Source organism: Styela clava, chromosome 12 (assembly GCF_964204865.1).
Source record: "Styela clava chromosome 12, kaStyClav1.hap1.2, whole genome shotgun sequence".
NCBI classification, from domain to species: domain Eukaryota; kingdom Metazoa; phylum Chordata; class Ascidiacea; order Stolidobranchia; family Styelidae; genus Styela; species Styela clava.
Window position 1 is genome coordinate 20,276,964 of NC_135261.1, and position 22,105 is coordinate 20,299,068.

General features: G+C 33.9%; 2 protein-coding genes across 10 annotated transcripts; one reads left to right on the plus strand and one right to left on the minus strand.

The window, feature by feature from the left end:
- The first annotated feature begins 208 nt into the window (after window positions 1-208).
- Window positions 209-13,443, plus strand: LOC120329321 (thioredoxin domain-containing protein 3 homolog). 8 transcript variants are annotated; one of them, XM_039395916.2, is made up of 19 exons: window positions 209-348; window positions 1,344-1,401; window positions 2,062-2,165; window positions 2,272-2,343; window positions 2,499-2,615; window positions 4,477-4,552; window positions 4,970-5,046; window positions 5,125-5,217; window positions 5,548-5,702; window positions 6,637-6,884; window positions 7,241-7,385; window positions 7,803-7,916; window positions 8,035-8,177; window positions 8,477-8,577; window positions 8,945-9,102; window positions 9,651-9,832; window positions 10,942-11,052; window positions 11,469-11,564; window positions 12,944-13,443. In XM_039395916.2, exons 1-19 carry the CDS (start codon window positions 319-321, stop codon window positions 12,967-12,969), a joined length of 2,106 nt encoding a protein of 701 aa, XP_039251850.2. In that variant the 5' UTR covers window positions 209-318; the 3' UTR covers window positions 12,970-13,443. The 8 variants fall into 8 exon arrangements, with proteins under 8 accessions (XP_039251850.2, XP_077974460.1, XP_077974461.1 ...); XM_078118334.1 differs by having other exon boundaries at window positions 9,651-9,823; XM_078118335.1 differs by having other exon boundaries at window positions 9,651-9,763.
- On the minus strand, window positions 13,425-21,743 carry LOC120329326 (N-alpha-acetyltransferase 40-like). Of its 2 annotated transcripts, XM_078118336.1 has the most exons (8): window positions 21,553-21,743; window positions 17,297-17,341; window positions 16,896-16,946; window positions 16,322-16,470; window positions 15,556-15,714; window positions 15,351-15,434; window positions 14,554-14,631; window positions 13,425-13,744 (listed from the first exon to the last, which is right to left on the minus strand). In XM_078118336.1, the coding sequence occupies exons 1-8, from the start codon at window positions 21,556-21,558 to the stop codon at window positions 13,669-13,671; spliced, it is 648 nt and encodes a 215-aa protein (XP_077974462.1). In that variant the 5' UTR covers window positions 21,559-21,743; the 3' UTR covers window positions 13,425-13,668. The 2 variants fall into 2 exon arrangements, with proteins under 2 accessions (XP_077974462.1, XP_039251858.2); XM_039395924.2 differs by lacking the exons at window positions 13,425-13,744; window positions 14,554-14,631; window positions 15,351-15,434; ... (2 more) ...; window positions 16,896-16,946; window positions 17,297-17,341 and adding an exon at window positions 17,725-20,846 and having other exon boundaries at window positions 21,553-21,709.
- Between the last annotated feature and the right edge of the window lie 362 nt (window positions 21,744-22,105).

The following is a 22,105-nucleotide window of genomic DNA, read 5'->3' on the forward strand; positions in this document are numbered from 1 at the left end:
AGAAATTCATAAGAAAAGCGCTTTTTCATAACATTGATACCAACAACAATTTAAAATACAAAATGACAAAACGATCTATAAAGCCACTTTGTGACCAATAAATATCAAGAATTTCAACAACAACATAACAAGCAAATCCAAAAATACCTCGCATTCGTGTTCGTGTTTATCACACAAGGTGGCAGCAACTGTCGTTACCAAGGTAACTAGTAGCCATAACTAGCTTCACAGAGGTACCGGTACCGTATATGATTCTGTTGTTTTGTGAGTCCATTTTATATTCAACGTTAGAAAGAAACTTCATACAGGTTATTTGAAATGGCGAAAAGGAAAGAAGTTATATTGCAGGTAAAATATATTCTATCGTTCACACAAAGACTGTGGTCTACCGGTTGTGATATTCAAATTTTAAATTATACTTCGACGACGTTTCATTCGTCAGATTCCCCAATTACTAAGTGACATATATAACGGTTAGTGCTATGAATTCGAATTCCAGTTTTCAATTTCAGCTTTCCTCTACCCTGGGATAAGTAGGTAAAATCCTATCCTAAATCTAACTTACATTTATTTATATAATATTGTTTTTGAACAACTCCCAAAAGTAATGTAAAACAAAATCGTAACTCAGAAGTCTTGTAGTCGGAAAAGTTCGCAGGGTGAAAAGTCGGGCCATGTTCCAAACACGACGTAAGTACTTTTAGTTGGCGTGGCACATCCATTTTTGCATATGGTATTCCTATCCTCCAACTGACTACGCAATGTAAATATTATGTCACTATGACATCACAGTAAGTTAATAAAGCCCTCCAAACGACTATACTGACTGTCATCCAAGACGCGCAGACAATTACCTAAAATTGAGCAATTTATTTCTCTTGTTTCCTTGTCGAAACGGCCTCGATATGAGAAAGATCACTGGCATAAGTGAGTTCGTTATCGTTGGCAAAGATGCCATTTCGGGCGATCATAGCAATACTTTGGCAAGCTCTTTGATGTGATTGTGACGTTGTAGTGACATAATCTTTGGATGGCTGAGCCAGGTGGGGGTAAGGAATAACATATGCAAAAATGGTTGTGCCACCCCCAATAGAAGTACTTACGTCGTTCAGTAATCATACGCCGAAAAGTCTGTATACCGGGTATTTTACCTTGTATTCAATGTATTGTAGTCCGGGGGCTTAAACTGATTATTGAGTTAGTACTGTACATATTGCCATCTGAATTGACAACAATACCTATATTATGATCATAAATCAGTACATTAGTCAGGGAATGATAGTCGTAGGCAGGTACAGTGTGACAGTGCTTAGCTATGTACTGATATATGTTGATATTTTTAGGAAATATTGAACACACCTCAACTATGGGAAGACGCAATGACCAAAGAGAATCTTTATGGTAGGTTAATCAATCAATCAACTTGACTGTATTTATTATTGAATTGAATAAATTCAGCATTTCATAAAAACAAGATTAATAGTCTGATGCAGCTTGCATCTGTTCTATATAGAGTTAGCATATGACTGTATTGAGATAGGATTTACATATTTATCCCGAGGGAGAGGGAAGGAGATAAGACAGCTTAATCATATGGCGAACCACAGTTTTATGTTTACTATTCCATGTCAGGTATGGAAACAGTTGGCCAATTATTTGTTCAAGATGCATAAACTTGATGGTAGAGAAGTCGTAACTGACCATCGGTTACATGAAACACCCTATGTGAGCGGTAGATTATCCTCAACAGGATTTAAACCTGTGAACTCACTAAGGGTAATGAGAGGTTGCTTTGTTGGATGTTTTCATTCCTCATACGTCTCAATTGAAATTTATTACTTTCTTTACAAAATTTATCTAAAGTAGAAGTAGAAGTCACCACAAATATACCCAATTTATGTTTTTTTACAAATTATAAAACATTACACAAATGTTGAGATGGATTCTTTATATTCTTTGTCTAAATTTTATTCGGTGTTTTGCAACATGCTTACATATCTATATGGGGCATTTAGCCTTATATTTGCTTTGTAAAATTCATTTTTCATAACAATTTTTCAGTTGTGGATGTTCATCAAAAATGGTGTGGACCATGCAAAGCAATCATAGGAATGTTAAAAAGAATCAAAAATGAAATGGGTGATGATCATTTAAAATTTGCAACAGTAAGTGATTTTATCAGCAATTATCTAATGTCTAATCAGTTTATCCAAATTTAACTTTCTTATCCATAATTGTTTATTAATAATGCTTCGAAATTGTTGTGTTCAGGCAGAGGCAGATTCTATTCCTGCATTGGAATCATACAGAGGGAAGTGTGAGCCTATGTTTTTATTCTATGGAGTGAGTGTACAATTTTTTCATGTTTTAATATTTAATGTAATCAGATTTGATTATTTTAAAAATTTCACATGATCTTCCATTCTCATTTCTGGTTCTGATAGTATAACTTTAAATACAAGAAATTGCACATTTATTTTTGCTAAATTATTTTTCAGCATGGTCAATTGGTTGGTTATGTCAGAGGGTGTAATGCGCCTTTACTGCAAGAAACTATTGTTGAAACATTGAAACTGGAACATAAAGTATTAGAAGGGCAGGCTGAGAGAAAAGTTGTGAGTGATTTTATTATTCAGACTAATCTGTAGAGTGATTAAACGATCATACATGACTATACCTGATCCGTGAATCACATTTAACTATGGTTTTTTGATTCTATGATTTTGTAGTACATTAGTAAGTAATGGAAACCTGTAGTTCAATTATTCAAATCAACTTGTTTCTGCTACTCAATAACTTTGTGCACACAATTTATAATAACATTTGCTATTATTATAATCTTGAGCTCGAGTAAGAATCATAATGGTTCAGACCAGTTTACTTGGTCATTTTTAGCCTTGTCTGAATAGAGTAGCGTTTCCCGACCTTTTTTAACCGTGAACCATTTCTGAAGCAAAAATCATGGCTGTAGACTCAAGACACTAAAATTGAGTAAGGGGTTATTTGAGTCGTTTTTGGTGTAAAATGTGAGCGAAGAAAAAATTTCTTTCTGGAATTATGGTTTTATTGTAACATTCTATTCAATGTATTTAAGTCGTCATAAAAAGTAAATTCTTTTTCGAAAGTCTGTATATTCAATTTACCTGATTTTTTTTAGAATAATTGAGTATATTGACATCCACCAGTAAAATTAAAGCTAAAAGGGTGCGATTAAAAACTGTTTCTAAAAACTTTGAAACAAAGTTATATATCACCACATTAAAATTCGAAACGATTGATCACAAATATGGTTACCATAAACTTATTACGGTAATTATTATTAAACTCATGATTTACTTACCTTATTACAAATGGATATTCAGTTCAAGTGCTAGTTAACTTCTTCTTCAATGGAAACAACTTCCCTAATAGATATGCTTCCCATGTCTCCATTTTAGAGTAAAGCAAAAACTACCTAATCGTCTGGGCTATTCCATGGACTGGTATTGTACAAAGTTTATTATATACACATCGGTGAGGACATGACCAAGGAATGTCTTGACTTCTTTTATTTTCTCCTATTCTTTTCTGTTAAAATCAGCTGGAATATGTGAGCTTACTTTCCTCGGATTCTGTTTCATATTCTGCTTTGTCGTCAAGTAAAGCCAAATCTAATTCTGACTCTGAACTGCCAGCTCTCATTTTTTACTATTGAAAATTAAAATTTAATCTATCGATCTACTAACTCTCCATTTACAGAAATTGAGTCGCTTGCTCAAAATCCTTCGATTGCCAATTATGGATTTATATATAAAAATAGTATCCTTTACTGAAAAATCCACACGCTACCGGCTACAAAAAAGTGTTAGGGCCAATTTATCAGGTAAAATAGTTACACAGGACTTTATAATCCTGTGTTATTGCAGCGGAAAAGGCCATATACTCAATTTACAACGTGGTAACTCTCCAGTAGACTCAATTTTTCAAACATCAGTAAAACAAAAAGACAATGAGTCATAATAAAGTTTTTCCTGGGCCGTAATATCCCTGGGATACTAAAGTGCAAAAAAACTTTTAAATATACAAATGGACAATAGGATAAATATGAAATCTAGTTACTACAAAGGACAAATCATTCATTCAACATACAAAAACATTAGCGAGATTTATATACAATCTACTCAATTAACTCCATATACCCCACTCCACCCTAAATGTTGCTTTTATATTTATGTTTTCATTAAAAACTATAAATCTACTAAAGTTAGGTTTATCACCTAACATTCACTCTTTTGCTCAATTTGATCCCCTTTACTTCACGTTGTATGTGAACAGGTCTTGTCCCTTACCCATCGAAAATTGACATTTGTTTTAATTTAATCAGCTTTATTTTAATAACTATTTTGAGACTTCTCTGAATACGATAAGTAATTCACGAATCAGTCGCAATTCTGCTTCTTGAAGTGACTTTTTTTTAAAACTATGTTTGACATTTAGATCAAGGATATTCATGAACCAGAAGAAGTTGAAGATGAAGAGGATAAAGAGAGTGAAGAGGAAGGAGAAGTTGTCGGTTGGTTTAATCCTGATTTCTATTATACTATATGGGAACTGCTAGTATAGTTGGTGTATGGAAGAAGGACTCCTAGTTGTTGTTGGGTGGTTTATGTATTCGCTGGTTGGTTGCAGCTTCTTCCACCATCAAGACCATACATTGGAAACTAATAACTGGTTAACAATTACCATACCTAATATGCATTGGTAAGCAGATGAAAGGCCGAGGTTTGCCATGTGATTAATTCGTCTCATCGAGTTTTCTCTACCCCGGAATATGTTAAGATAATCTAATCTTATCCTAATTAAGTTTTTGTCAGTCTCAATCTCTCAATATTCCACCGTTGTAGCTATTAATATGCATTTGTTTCGAAAATTTGAATAACAGTAAAGTAGTTTCATGAAAGTAATTATTTTTTGTGTGATTTTATTTCAGTTCGAAAGCAGATCACAGTTGCTCTTATCAAGCCTGATGTCGTAGCAAATGGACAAGTTGATGAAATAATAGAAAAGGTAAACTGGAAAATCATATTTTTGTAATGGTTCATGAGCATAATTGGAATTTTAACATAACCTGTTACATTCTCGCAGATCAATTTAGCTGGTATAGAAGTTTTAGCAAATGAAGAAAAAGTAATGACAGAAGATGAAGCAAAAGCATTCTATCAAAATAAGGCTGACGAGGTAATGACAATATTTTTCAATCCTAATAATATATTTATCTGATGAACTGAAAAGTAAATTTCTCAAAGTTGAACCGTTATTCAAGAATCACTTTGTGCATGATCCAAAGTATAATCATATTTTCTGATGTATCCACCCATGCTTGTTTATCTATGCATGCAGAAATATCGTGTTCCTCTAAAATATAATATATCACTCGTCAGTGACTCAAATATTGTTTATCAAATCATTACTTATTGGGCAAGATATTTAATTTAGAATTGTATCCATATTTGGAAATTGTACTTTGATTTTCTATTTGTTTGTCTATATAATTTTATTTCATTTCAGGAATATTTCGATGACTTGATATCCTATGTAGTTAGTGGGCCGTGTCGTGTTCTTGTCTTAACAAAGAGTGGATCAGGAGAGGGAGTGGTCGAACAATGGAGGGATATTATTGGACCGTTTGATGCTGCAGTTGCAAAAGAGGAAAATCCAGACAGGTATGTTTTTAGTTTTTCAGCATTCCAGTATGTTTGGCTATTGCAAACGAAATTTCTGATTGGTAAATTTTGTCACTTCATATATGTCCATGAAATTAAAATCATTGCCTGGTAAGATAATTCCATATCTGGCCCATCCTTGTAACTGGATTAGTGGGGTGGTCTGTTTTATAACTGAATCGTCTAATTAGATCATCTTTGAACCAAAAATGAAAATTGTTTGAACACCATATCATCACTGTCGTTTGCTTGTGTTTGTATAATTTCAGTCTCTAGTATAATTCAGGCATATTTACTTCATTTATGGGAAATGCATTTGGAAGTGATTAAAAAGGCCAATTCATACTTTGTTCCACCTACAGACAGTGGCGCATCTAGAGTGTGGCAGTCAAGGCTCGTGCAATCGTTTGGGGAGGGGTGTAAAAAGGGCAAAAAGTTCAAATCGTAAATTATTTCCTGGAAATAACTTGATCACTTATTTTTACTCAAATAATAATGTACGATTATCTCAATTCAACAACAGTCTGTAAAAATTGTCAGTCAACTATCAAAGGGCTGCATTTTTAAACTTGCGCCATTTTACGGAGATATACCACTGCCTATAGACATTAGTATACCACTAAGAAGACTAGCAATGTATAAAATGCTCTTATTCTTTTCATGTTTTTTCACAAAGTGCATTTATCTATCTTGTTTTCCATACTGAGACAAAAAATTATTTCACTTTTTGGTTCCGGTTTTCAATCTCTTTCAAATATTCAGTTATTCATTCCTTCAAGTTGGTGAGTGGTGACCTCGTGATCAGGCATAGTATCTTCAGGTTTACATAAAGTGAACTGCATTCCAAAATCAAGCATTACATTCATATTTAAAGATTTATGTGCGTATTTGTTCTTTGCTTTCTTGTTCTGAATGTCATTGTTTCATTTTTCAGTCTTCGAGCAATTTATGGCACTGATGCAAAAGCAAATGCTTTGCACGGTTCTAGTTCACAAGAAGAAGCTGCTAGAGAACTTGGATTTTTCTTCCCTGACTTTGAACCACCGACTTATCGTGCTGCATCCGCTGCTCCAAGCGCAAGAAGCAAAGCATCTGCACGTAGCAGAAAATCATCACGAGGAAGAAAGCAGTTACAGAGAACGCTGGCAATCATAAGACCTGATGCATTGAAGAAACATAAAGGTGTGATTTTGATAAGTCAAAATGACGGTAAAAGACACCCATATCATTGTCAACTATAGAGTTGAACAAATGAAGAAAGGACAGTGTCAAGTATCAGAAACATTCTCTTATGTCGCATTCTTGAAAATTGTATTTATCATATTCTCAGGACAAGTATGAAAAAGTCATTGTAGTCAAAGATAGCATATCGAAGCATAGCAAGTTAGCCAAAATATCTGAAGTGAAAAAATACATTATCAATAAGATACTTCTGAAGGGTTGTTCTGCATAATTAGGCTATTCATGCACCATGCTTGAACGACATAAAGACTAGAAAATGGATGTGATCTTTTACTGATTGCTCATATTTTCAACAGATGCAATTATGGAGAAGATTAAAGAAGCAGGATTCGAAATATCAATGCTGAAAGAAATGCAACTTACAGAAGAACAGGCCAAAGCTTTTTATAAAGATCATGAAGATAAAGATTATTTTGAGGGTCTTGTACAGCAGATGACAAGGTATCCTAATACTTCTTTTTAAAAGTCATCTTTATTGCATTCTGCTGTAACTTTCATAAGACTGCCAAGTGCCAATATTAGAATTTTCATAACAAACATCATATTTGGGATAAATATAGTTAATACCCTGATTAATCTCTACATGTTCGTAGCAATAATTATCCGTGGGGATTGCTCGAATTCACGCCATTGCTCCAGTCTATGCATTTTGATAACCATATTATATATAACCTTTTTATCCAACAGGATAAAATTAATAACAAGAGCTTCAAATAGCCAATTGTTTACCACTCTTGGAATGAGTAATTTTTCTATGAATCCTTCAATATGTTATCAACTAAATAAATCACTCACTACTATTTTACAAATTCATTTACAAATGGCCCTTTCGAACACTGCTTTATTTATTTTATCCAGTGGTCCAGTACTCGCACTCTGTCTTGCTCACTCAGATGCTATTAGTAAATGGAGAGATATGCTTGGTCCAAAGATAGTCGAAGAAGCCATTGAACAACAACCTGATAGCTTGAGGTAAAGTCAATATCACAATATAACTGTTGTAATGAAGGCTTTCATTTTTTATTTCAAAAATGAACAAAATTTCTTTCTCTCAATTAAAAGAACACTTATACTTCATATTATTTTATAGAGCACAGTTCCATGTGGAAGAAGCGCCAGTGAATATGTTGCATGGTAGTGACAGTATAGAAACAGCAGAAGACGAGTTGAAAAATATATTCAATGTTCAACAAACTCTTGCAGTAATTAAACCTGATGCCATGGATAAAAGAGGCATGTAGTCTGAAATGATGTTACTATTATGTGGTCAATTTAGTATATGCTATGATTTTTCTGTATATTGTAGGATCATGAAGGTCACCATAACCATAATGGTGAACGATAACACCTAATGCACAACGGTCAGCATAGGGCTTAATAAAAGCTATCGGCCGTATCTTCTCTAATCTAGATTTGAGGACTTGAAATATCAAAAAACTTTTACTTGATTTGTGCCGATGGAGGTGTTGATATGTTCTAAATAGTATGATTAGTATTATTTTTACTTCTCATTTCATTAACATTGTCATCAGATGCCATAATGGAGAAATTGAAGGAAGCTGGATTCATGATTTCATGCCAAAAAGACATGAATTTGTCAAAAGAGATTGCAAACGAAATATATAAATCAAAAGTAAGAATACAATTTCTGTCGATTGTCATTTCATCGTTTTTTAGGATTGCTATTTATAGTAAATTCTATGTTTTTCGTTTATAGCCATGCTTCCTAATTTTCTGCAATTTACAGTAATCTTTGAATGGTATTTTTTACCATTTATATACCATAATTTCCATCCAATACAGTTGAGAGTACTTTAGGTATTAAAAAATATACCAAAAATAGTATAGCGCTCATAATAATATTTCTGAGAAAGACACTATCTAAATTCTGTTTATTAGGTATCTAAAATATAGTATAGTATATGAAAATTTTCTCGTGCTTTATCAGTGTTTTTATTTTTTGGATACAAACCTAAAAGAAAAAATATGGTCATTTATAGGAAGGAGCAGAGTTTTATGATGGGTTAATTGACCATATGACTAGCGGTCCAACATTGATGATGGTATTGTCTGCGGAAGATGCTGTAACTAAATTACGAAATATGATGGGACCAGCAGATCCTGATCAAGCTAAGGAAACAGCTCCAGAATCGTTACGGTAAAATTTAAGTACCTGTCTGTTCATTATTATGCCCCTACATTATTTCAAAGATGTGCGCTCTGGGCTCCAGAAGTATGTGTACCAATATGGACATAACTAATTTTGTTCGCCTATTTTACATCAAGTTGTGTAGAGGTAATGGAAGCTATGGGCAGGGGGTATATTTACTTGGATAACACAGACAGTCGCCGAACTCGTAACAGAACTTAAATAAGAAAAATCTGAATAAAATTATGCCCTAACCCTAACCTGGTACACAGATTACGGGAGTACCCTAAGATGTGGTGAGTGGCCAATGATGCTAAGTAGTTGAACCTCTGATTACCCTGCATGGGTCGCAGGTTCAAATCCTGTAGGGATGGAAATTATGTGAATAACTGGCTAATTCCATACCTCACATGGACTGCTAACTGGACGAGAGGCCATGGTGATTAGGCAGTTTTATCGGGATTATTCTTATCCGGGATAAAAATGATATCTCATCATCATCTCATTGGCTGATAGTCTCTTATCTTGATTTCACTAAGTAATATCTATTTATTCAGGGCTTTATTTGCAAAATCCATCATGGAAAATGCAATTCATTCACCATCGACACAAGAAAGTGCAAGCGAGCGAATCAAATTCATCTTCGGAGATATGGAATTCAACTGGGACGGTACAGTGAAAGAGAGTGAAAGTGTTATTGTGGAGGGTGATGAAAGTGTGACAGAGGATGGTATGACTTGTGAGTGTGGGATTTCCTTTCCTTTTTATTGAGATCCACTAACAAACAAGTAATATCTGTTCCAAACAATGTTGTGTGAAATATTTAATAAATTGACATTGACAACAAAAACTAATCCAGTGTTATGTTTCTTGTTTATGTTAATTGATTCGATAATTAATTAAATAAAGTAGTGAAATATTAGATAGTTATGCTCAACATTTGGATTGTTATAATTGATTTTTCCTAAATAGAATGTAAAACCTCACATTAGTTATGTACTCTGCAAGAGTGATATATTTGGAATTTTGCTTTGAAAAAAAACATACCGGTAACTGTTTCAACTTTTAAGTGATTTCGTTTTCTAATCAAAAATCTATAAAGTAGTCTGAATAATATGCATGCCATCTTATAACTGTCGCCCTTCCTTGATAAGCCCATATAAAACTTTTTGTTGCTCTGGAAATTTCTTGTAGAAAAATTCTGACAAAACCATCCAAATTTAAACCCCAATGATATAATTTATATGATTCAAATAACTAACTCTATTTATTTTTTTCGCATGAATCAATTACAAACAGACAATTTCAGTTGTCGAATCTAGAATAGAAAATAATAAATAATATTGCCTGCTAGAAAATAGTGTAGGTAAGTGATCTCAATAGAATTGCTTGCTTTCTATTTTGTTAATGCTCTTGCTACTTTTACCTCATTTGTTTTTTTCCTTCGATTGTTTGGGTTGATGTACTTCAATATGCTGTTTGGGTGGAAATTTTCTACAATGATTATGTATGGGCACATGTAGTAGAAGTATATACTCTTGATTATTTATTAAAATCAGGAAATGAATGTTAATTTTGCAATAATCTATTTATAGCGTAAACATCATCTTTGTATGCTCCAATACCTGGTATTGAAAATTTTAGGTTCCATTATCTTGTGTCTTTCATCAAAGTTTAATTACTCTCTCGCATGAAATCAATGTTTTTCGATGCAGGCTTAAATCCATATCTATCAAATTAAAGATTTCACAAAATAGATTAACGTAGTTTTATAATTATCACGGTATCAATGCACTCCCGATCTCATTATTTAGTCCTTATCATAAACTGTATTTGTGCATCGCTCAGCTCCTGAACCAACTGAAGAAACAGCTGAAAAAGAGGAAACTGTTGATCAACCAGATAAAGAAGATGCTGAAAATAAACCAGAAGGAGAAACTGAAACTAAACCTGCTGAAGGTACTTTCCATAATTCAAATTTATTTTGAAAAAAGCTTGATTTGGAAAGCCATGAATTTGAGTGTGAATTGTGCCAGAGTACAAAGAGTGGTACCGGTAACTAAATGTCCAAGATAAATTTAAGATACAAATCGAAGTATTATTTGGTTTTATCCGCATTTCAAATTTTGATTAAAATTTCGCTGTTGTAGCTTGCTTAATAGTCCGTTGAGCGCATAAAGTTGGTGACAAAAGCATGCCAATTATTCAGACCCATTTCTAAAATTATTTTTCCATCATTTTATACAATAAAATTATGACATTTATGGGATTTGGCTTTACACAATATTTCTTCGACATTCTAATGGAGCGTGATAAACTACATACATGCCCAATACTGCTCCTAGCATCCTAATTTTTATTATACCTAAAATTAGAAGCCCCTAATCCTGCTGAAGCTACAGAAGAGACAGCTGAGCCAGCTGGTGATGCTGAGCCAACTGATGATAATACAGGGGAAGAGGGTGATGACGGTATGATGATGGCTCTTGGTGTGAATAAGTGTTGGCTGTCGTGTTGTGGTGTTCTTGCATTAACAACGTTATCCTACCTGTGTGACTAATTTATTGATGGTTTATATTGCTGTATGATGCACCGAAGCATCAAACAGTTTATAACAAATAGCTACAGTTGCTTTCATGGAAAAAAACTATTGTTATTCCAAAAGCTGCTGAAATAAGTCTAACTTCCGTCTTATGTACCATGGTGTACTTTCTCATACTCAGTAGCATATTGCATCCTTACCAGACAAATTTATTATTATTCCTTGAGCTGTCCTATGTCACATTTACGACTAATTTTCGTGGAAAGCATTAACCTTCTAACTTGCCTTGTATTTTGAATGAATGGCCACTTGATGTTTCTAACTGCTTTGTTTTTTACTTTTGCCTGCTGCAATTAACATCAACTAACACTATGGAACAAACTCTGATGGAAAACCATGCAAACTACAATACTTCGATGAAAACAACGGACCTTTCTGATGTTATACTTCTGCATATACAACTAAATTTTTAAACAGGCGAGTCAGGTTTAGATAGTGACAGGAAAGATAGTTCTAGTCCCCAACCCTCCATCAAGGAGGGAGATAATGCAGATGCTCCAGCATCGGAAAATAATGCACAGGAAAAACATGATCAATCTGATATTCCTGCCACAAATAATGATGAAACTGAAACCCCTAAATCAGGCCGGGAGTCTAGAGCTGGTTCTGAAACTGGGGCCGCGGCAGCTGACCCTCATAGCACTGATATGCCAAAAGAGGGGTCAAGGCCTGGGTCCTCAAAAAGTGTATCATCCACAAGTAGAGAGGATTCAAAACCAGGTTCTCGACCTAATAGTAAATCTTCCAATAGAAGCTCGACTCAAGGCTCTGCCAAGCATGAGAGCGATGTGGGAGCTCAAAACAATGAAGTGGGGGGAAGTCCCAAACCATCCCCAAGTGGTAGTAAAGCATCAAGTCGGAGATCGAGTAAAGATCTCACAAAACCGGAGGGGGGTCCTGCAGTAGAGGCTGTCAAGAGTTCATTAGAACAGACTAGAAAGGAAACTGACAATGTTTCACAAAAAGACATGTAGATACTTTTTGTGTATATTTTTTTAACTTTCAATAAAAATTTGCACTTTGAAGATAGTATTTGTTGAATGTTTTCTGTGCCATAGAAGTAGAGTGTTTACATTCTGCTTTCAGCATTTGTGAAACTTGGCCAAATATTAGCATTACTGATTGACTTAGAATATATCATATGAAATGCTCAGATACAATTCCTATGTTGTTTGTACAATAGAGATGGAATTATGTTTTAATTTTAAGAATTCAGTATTTTGATGATCATGTAATAATTACCTTCAGGTGCAAAGCCAGATGAAGCTTCCTAATTGAAGACAAACTAATGAATTCTGAGCTCATCACTGTTATCTTGCACTTTCATTGTGTATATATTATTTCATGTGCAAAAAATTACCAATATCTATGTTCTTTCTTCCATCTGTGTTATTTTTATAATAAAATTGATAATTAATGCTAACAATGATAATATCAGATGTAACGTATCTGATATGTTTGAATTATCTTATGGGATGCAATCAATTTTGAGAGTGCTGTCATAGAATGAGTTCTGGCAAACTGCGACCGGTCCCCAGGAATAAAAAAAAATAGATGAAGACTGCAGCCAAAGCTACAAATACACTTTTATACCAAGAGTAAAATGGAAGTTAATCCTCGTCACTAATGCATATCCACTATCCAAAAGATAAAGAAATTCTCCCAAGAGCACAGGCATTCTTTCAAGGAAAGCTCCTCATTTCTCAGCATTGCCAACTGACCCTACTTATATTTTACTATGGTTTCATTTTTTTATTAAGGAAATATTCACATTTAGCACAAAATAGCATTAGCATCAGTAAATAAAGGCAGTGAACAAAATAAGGAAAATAGTCCAAACAATCATCTTTTCGGCTTATTCCTGGAGAAATGTAGCACATATTCAGAATTAATGGATAGAGAATCGTCACTCTAATTCAACATAACATATTAGATTCCAAAATCATACAATGTCGTTTATGCACAAAGACAATCTATGTCTTTACTCTTGCCAGTTTCGACACTATCATATAGCATTCATCATCTGGACTGGTTTCATCTTCAGTAAATCTACAAGTGGTTGGTTGAAGATATAAAAATTTTTGTGTTAAAAGTGCTCTTCAAATATATATGTATTTTGCGTGCAAGGTATCTTATATTCTGAATATTAAATATCATATAGAGGTCAGCGGATCAGAGCTATGGATATTTTAGGTCAACACGCAAAGTCAGAAAAGGCAATTAAAATTTTATCGCCTTTGCAACGACCTACACGTGTGAGGCAGCATTTCCAGTTCCTACCAATATGATGACAAAATATAGACTACGGTGGAGACTTGCCGTAGAGTTGGACCTACGAGTTTTTTTGTCACAAATTGCTTCGAGAATTGATAAATTGTGCATTGAAAAGCAACCTCATCCAATACATTGATGTCATTTGTGTTGTAAGATTGGGAATCCGTCAAAGCTAAGATTCACAGGGGCCTCCGCGGCCCAAAAAGTTTGGGAAACCCTGTCTCAGAGTATGTGCGCTGACACATATTTTATTAACCTCTTGAATTGTTAGTCAGATGAATCTTCAACTGCACTAAAAAGAATCATGCTGACTGAAAAACGTAAATGATAACTTTGTATTTGTCTTAACTATGACTGTGGAGTTTGAGGAATTTCGACATAAATTTTACCTTCAAACTGCAGTTCCAGAACAAAGAAATCCAAATTTGGAGCTTGAAAACCAGCATATATGAAATACCATTTCTTTCTTTTTGAAAGTTTGGGTCAATTTAATGTGATCTCAACTCCACGGCCCCATTATCAACATTACAAATGAATTATTTGATGAACTATTTTATAAAGATATATGAGTAAAGACCACCCACTTCAGTTTTCTCATGAAAAAGTCCATCGATTTATCATTGATTCTAAGTATTGTTGCAGAAACCTTGAATAAACTGTTCCTATAATAATAATACGAAAGATAATTTGTCTTTCATAAAATAAAGTCATTTTATATCAAGAAATGTAGGTGTATGCTTTTATGTAATTTATACAATGATGTAATGTTAAAATTTTGGCGCTCCAGAAGTGTGTGTACCAATATGGAGGTAACTAATTTAAATTCTCCTACTTTACATCAAATTGTGTGTACACCTCAACTATGGGCGGGGGAGGGGGGGTATATTCACTTGGCTAACACAGACAGTCCCCGGACTCGTAATAGAACTAAAATAAGAAAAATCGGAATAAAACTGTGGCCTAACCTGGTACACAAACTACGGCAGACCAAAATTTATTTTTCAAATTATATAATATTTAAGATTTACACTAAGTTTAATTGTCTGTATTTCGTACAGTTTTGGTTATAAAAATAATCATGATGAATAATTATTGTTCACATTCATTGCATTTTAATTTCATATCCAAGCCAAAAAATTTGACTCTTTCTTGTCTACATTTTGCCCTGAACAAAATCAGAGTGAGATTACATGAACCAATCACGAATACAACAATTTAATGCGTGATTCCACCTTCATGTAAATTAGTTCATAGATTTATGTTCCTCCACTCATAATGTGGATTTGTCCCAGACATGCACCATAGACTTAAATCACTCGAAATGCAATAAATTATTGTTTGAAATGAAAACAGAAAATTGTGGAAACATCGTGCGACTTACTTGATGGCAAATAGTTGTAAAATCTGCATCAAGAAAAATCCAAGACCTTTATTACGAACTTCTGATTCCAACTGGATTTCATAACTGCAAATAGTAGACATATCACATCATTAAAAGGAAAACTAATTTGATACCAGTTCCATATTCTTAAATGTGCTTTTGAATAAAAATAGGTGCAGTGGTTGTATAAAAAAAAGCAACATACCAATAAACAACAGGTTGACCATAGTCAAGATCAAAACGAAAATGTATGAAAGCAACAGGTTTTTCATCTTCATTCTTTACAATTAAATATCTAGCGTTGTCGTCCTTCATTTCTTGCAGCTTATCTCGATCTTTCCAACCCCATCCACTCTCTTCATATCTTAATGATTAACAAGCAAAAAATGAAGTATTCAAAATATTTCTTGAAAAATGTTGCAGAAATATTAAATATGAACCCAGGTATCCAATGCTCTGAAAATAACATAGTTTAACTGGAGTGATTTTCATTTCAGAAATATATTATATTTATGAAATTTTTATTGTCTCACTGCACGCATTTCACTACATCATTGAACCAATATTCACAGAAGAATTTTTGACATTCCATCAAGTTGGAAGTAAAACTACTCATTCGCTGATTTAAAATAATTATTTTAGCCGATGGATTGACGAAGAAATCACAGATCAACATCGGATTCAAGTTATTCCTGATAAATCCACCTTTTCCAACAGTCCCAGGGTATAGCAAGGAAATCAATTTTATCATCACACCTACTAGCTAAATATAAATTTACATCTTAGTAGGTATCCGCGAATAGATATTGGTGTCAAATAAGCTTACTTAAGTATACTTCATATCTGATATAACCTGGAATATATTGTAATGTGTTAGACAAATGTGCGATTGTTCTTTTTTGATCAAGAAATCTGTCCTGATTGCTATGTTGAAAAAAAATATCATCTTCATGTGCAAATAATGAACTTACAATGACTCCATATTGGATTTGGTCAAATTAAGTGCCCAAAGCAAAATATCTTCTTCCACACTTTCACGTTTATGGCAAGATATTGTCAGGTTTAAACCATTTTTGTTGTATTTTTGAAAAGAAACAAGTGGTGCTAACGGATCGTCAATCTGTAATTTAAAAAGAAAGTACTATAATTCGAGGATCATCCAAAACATGAATGAACGACATGAGAACATGAAATGTACATCAAAATGATTAATTAACAACAATAATTAGTATGGTGAGATGGCCTAGCGATTGGAGAATTAGACTTGGGTTGGCATCGCAGATCACAAATCCCACTTCACCCATGGTGTAATAAATTGATTGGGCAATATGAAAACGAAATCGGTACTATCAAATATTTCTAGCTTCCTACATATCATGTTCAAACATCATGCCTGCCATTTCACTTCCCAATGCCAAACCAGAAAGATTCCAGCCACTATAAGAACATATGTATACCAGTTGGCGCTTGCCAAAGTCTCACTTATAGTCACAGATCACTGCATCTGAAAATATGATATGGTAAATAATCACATTAATAAATTACCTTATTTGCTTCAGCAACCAATTTCCAAAGGTGTTCTGTGATTTCATTCTCCTACAAATAAGAGCAAAACAAGATGACATCATATGGAATAAAATTGCAAAAACATCTTTAAAAAGACCATAAGAAGCCTGTGCTCACAGGTGGGCAATAAGTTAGGATATACATATTTATCCCGTGGGAGAGGAAAGTCGATAAGACGGCTTATCCATATGGCGAACCACGGCCTCTCGTCCGGTTGGTTACACAATCAAAACAGCTATAACGCTTGTTGAGCAAATGTCTTCTTCCTCAATCAAGCAAGCCTCTTTAATCAGAATTTGCTCCAACAACTTTGGAGTAAAGCCAATCTTAGTTGCTATGGGTATTCTTTTTGCATATTTTAAAATAGAATTTGGCCTCACCTCTTTTCTCCTCAACTTTCTTTCTTTGCCTTTGGCTGACTTTCGCTGTTGTGAAAAATTGAGAGTCATGAAATGGTATCAAATTTAATGAAGAATGTATGTCACTGGGCTTGTATTATTCGTGGAGGTGTAGAGGAAAGAAGCTGTCATGATAAACTCAAACCTATAAATTCCATATTCTATTACACAAGCCTTTTCATGACTCCAAACAAGAAATATGTTTATTACATTATATTTCTATAAAAAAATACTGTGAGGAATTCAAATGCTTAGTACTCTGCAGCTAATGTTTATGCCAAATCTTATTTTCAAACCGTTAATTTACTTGAAACTAAAATTGTTGTAATTTCAACGACAGTGTCAGGTTATTAGAAACCTAAATAATATCAAAACTAGTTGCACATTCTAGTAGTAAGACATAGAACACATTTTACAAGCTGAAGCATTTTATTTTTATTCACAAGAATGAAAAATATAAATATATTACATATACCTACTTATCACAACATGGCATGAATCACAAAAATACACAAAACTTAGAGTACAATTAAAAGAAATACACCACAAAAATTAGAAATGCGACTACTGAAATTACACCCACCAGAATACAATTATAGATCATAAGCAAAGCAAAACAACTGGTTTCATATACCACAAGCCAAAACAACAATCAATTCCTATGATTGAGATATAAACTTCAAGACTGAAATGTTAGGAAAAAATATAGAAACCATAAATAATACAATATTTCGAATTATTATAGTCTAGAATAGAATTATATTATGAATAACATATTCAACTATTTCCATTATTTGAAAAATTTAAAATTGCTACTTTTTAAAAATTTGACCGTAATATTGTCATCAGCAGTAGGAAATCAATGCAAAATACAAGCAGCGTTTAATGAATCACTAAAGGATTAAATTTACCTGGCAGTCATAAGGCGAAGGCAGTTTAGTATATAGAGGATAGTGCAGTGAAAAAGCGAATACATTAGAAAAAATTCAGTTAAGAGTTAGAAAATGGACAAAATTATTACAGGTCAATGCAGTACAACAAAATCACACTATAATAACAAAGATACATTATAACAGAAGATTATTCATATACATGTCGCAAGCTTTTTCGTAAAGGACATCAAGAAAAGAAATATGTTCTTGTCAGGATATTTACCTTATGTTGCTCGTTGCCCACAAATTTTATATTAAATGAGCCACGAACCATTCTCAAACAAGAATTATTAGAAAAACCAAAGTGTGCCAGTGCTAGTGAACGCATCTGTACTAGTATGAGAATGAAAGTTAACACGGGGCAGGTATCGACTAGATATACATGAATCAAAAGACTTTTGTTTTTGGCTCTTTTTGTTTTGAAGTTTCATTTTAGTTGATATTGAATAAAAATATTTCACCATTATTTTATTTAGTTTGGTATGTGTCATACATTATCATAACTGTTCATTACCTTTTATTTACAACAATAACATCTCATCAAGAGCTGTTTTTTCAGAAGAAAAATTAAAAAAGAATGATCTTTCATGGCAAGTAATGATGTCACAAACATTTGAAAATAATTTTATATATTATAATTCAACATAAAAAAGTGTTAATAGATCAGCACTGGCTTCTTATTCGAAGCAATTGAAACAAACCTAAAAAGGTGTCACAAACTTGGCAATTGGGTCATGATGAGTGAATAGTTGTTGATACTGAGAAAGCCTATCGTCTCTAACTTCCAGTGACGCATTTTCAATGTTTCAACTACTGTATCTAACAAGAATACATTGAAAATGTAATAGTGGGATCCTATTCCAAACATTTATTTGCAACAATCTTTCAATTTCACATAAACATGTCAAAAAAATTATTAAACTTTTTGTAAACTCAAAACTTCATCATACATGTCTATTTAACACCAGTGCCCGTCGTATATTGTCACTGGTACCACACACGTTATTCAATGAACTTCGCTAAAATATACACCTATCTCATTAAAGTACTTCGACAAAATTTCTTTTTTAAAACAGCTTCAGATAGTGTTTTTGGATTATGTTCACTGTATCTCAAATAATTCTTTGCAGCCAATGTCATTGATTTTTGATCTTCTGAATGACCACATGCAATTGCCACCCATTTTTTATTTAATTCAATGGATGATTTCCACTTTTTACAAACTTCTTCTTTCCGTGATACAATTTCAGAGTGTGATGTATAGAAGGACTTTCGACCAATTTTGAATTTTTGAGATTCGACTACGGTGCCATCATCAACCAAGCTACTACAATTGCGAACTCTTATCTTACTTCTTGACATTGGAGATTCAAATGGAATAAATCCTACATGATCCACTTTATTAACATCAGGTAATCGAGAAGCTAATGAGATGTCATCCTGAACCCCCATCACACCAAGTGGTTTAGACTCATGAACTGACCATTCTTGATCCAGTAGTAAGGCTTTACGTGCTTTCTTTAGTGATCTTGGATGAACGCGCTGACTCAAAGTTCCAAGCTTTGTTACTTCCGGAGAGAGCTTACCAATCATAGGAAGAGGTTTATCGTCATTGAATAAATTAAACCTCTCTGGAGAAAAAGTGCCAATATTAGAAGTTTTTCCCATGTCTTTCTCGGATGCTTTACCTTCACATTTAAATGGAGTGGGAGTTCGCGGTCCACTTTCATTTAAATACTTCCTTATCACTGGAGTCTTGAAAACCGTCTCATTTCCAGAATCATTTGAAGTATGTTCATTATACTTGAGTAGTGTTGTGTTTGCTTCAGAAAAACAACTTTCTGATAAATGGGAAAATTTTAGAGGTGATACAGCATCAATTTCAGATTTTAGAGGGGTGATAAGTCGTTTCCGCGATTTTTTACAAATTGGTGTAGATGTTAACGCTTTTGCGAACATCAAATCATTTTCAACAGATGTTTCTATGCCACTGTCATCAGGATGACTACATAATGACAGATTCAAATCTCTGGTAACTTTCTCTTTCTCGCTTTGTGAGGAATTTGTGTCTGGGTTAAGGAATCGAGAAGGTGAAAAGGGAAGATTTTTTATTGGCTCTGGATATGGCTGATCTCGTTTTTTTAAAATAATAGGATGAGCCTTTACATTACAACATGTTGATATGCTTGTATTGCAGATATTTTTAGTTTCAAATGGAATTGTCTCTATCATTTGTGAGTCATCCCATTTCACATTAGTACAATCATCAACAAATAATGTTTCTGCTAAATCATCAGGAGCTGTTCCAACAAATGAGTCTTTCGTTGCAGGCTGGTTGTGATATTCCGCAAATGTCACTTTCTTTTGATGCTTTCGGTGCCTCTTTTTAGATTGACGAGACAGGAAGGAAGTGGTCGGAACTTGATTTTCTTGCATACTCATTGGCAAATTCCCAAACATTGTGATCTGGCTGTTAGTAGTATTACTAAGTAGCATATTCAGCATTTTAAAATTAGTATTTGGGTGTTCCATCACGATGAAAATGGTATAAAAGAAGATCTGAATAATTCTCATCCACCAAATTGTGCATTCCTGAGCATCTGCATAACAAATAAGAATATTTAATTTTGAAAGAAAGACGATATACATTTTCACCTATTATTTTTATTAGATAAAAAATGCATTGCTCAATATTAAACAATTGGTTGGATGAGAACAATTCAATTTATAGTATAACAATTGATTTTCAGAATATCATCTCAATACAGAAATTACTGCAAAATACCACAGACAGAAGAAACTCATAATGGGAAGACGCTATGCTTCAGTACTGCCTATAGCTTAATCAATAAAAATACATTCCTGTATTTGCATAATTTCTGAATTTACAGTACGGCACACTATCCAAATTCCAAGAATTTCCCTCCATTGGGTTCAATAAAACAAACACTCCATGTGTCTCACAAACGAGGGGTGTCTGGCAGCACGTCAGATCACGGCATGCTTGTCTCAATAATAATCTAAATTAATCGCGGCCGTCACATGACCAAAATTGCCGTTTTTTACTAAAAACTCTCGAATGCCACGGTATAAATTTTACCGATATTGAGGGACAACAATGTCCAGACGTCTCCCGAAGGAGGGGTATCTGAGCATCTGTAAAATGGGTTTCTCTGAAACGAGACAATGTCGCTCGATCTGTTTAGTGTGCCGTACTGATTTAGGAGTCTGACAATACTAGAATAGAGTAAACTGCACAGTTAGCTGAAACAATAAATATAGAAAAGATCGATACAAAAATCTTACCCCCATTTTCAAGTCTTCAGATCGGAGAAAGCACAGAATTCAACTCAGAAAAGTGATAAATACAAAATATTCTGCTGTTCTGTGAGTTAAGTCAATGAGTTTCCAATTTAATAGTTTTTTGAAAACCTAATTATATTAAAAAATCAACAATAAAGAATGTAAATAAATACTCCAATCCCGAACTGAAGGATGGTATGATACATTCCAGCATTCAGACATTACAGCAGGATTTACATATATTTATCCTGGGGGAGAGTCAATAAGACCGCTTCACCATATGGCGAACCGGAACCACGGCCTCTCGTCCGGTTATCATTCCATGTCGGGTTCCGTAGGTACGGTATGCGATAAGTTACCGTACCGTAGTTACCTGTATTGTGGTATTTGTTTCCATAGCATGGACTTGATGGTCTGATGGTGGAGGAGGCCGTAACGGACTACCGGTAGGTAGCCTAATGGGGTTTACCCAGATTGCGATAAACTTCGTTCTTGTTGCATTAAATCTGAACTTACAGACTAGCAATGCTAACCCCGCGATTTTCATGCTATAAAC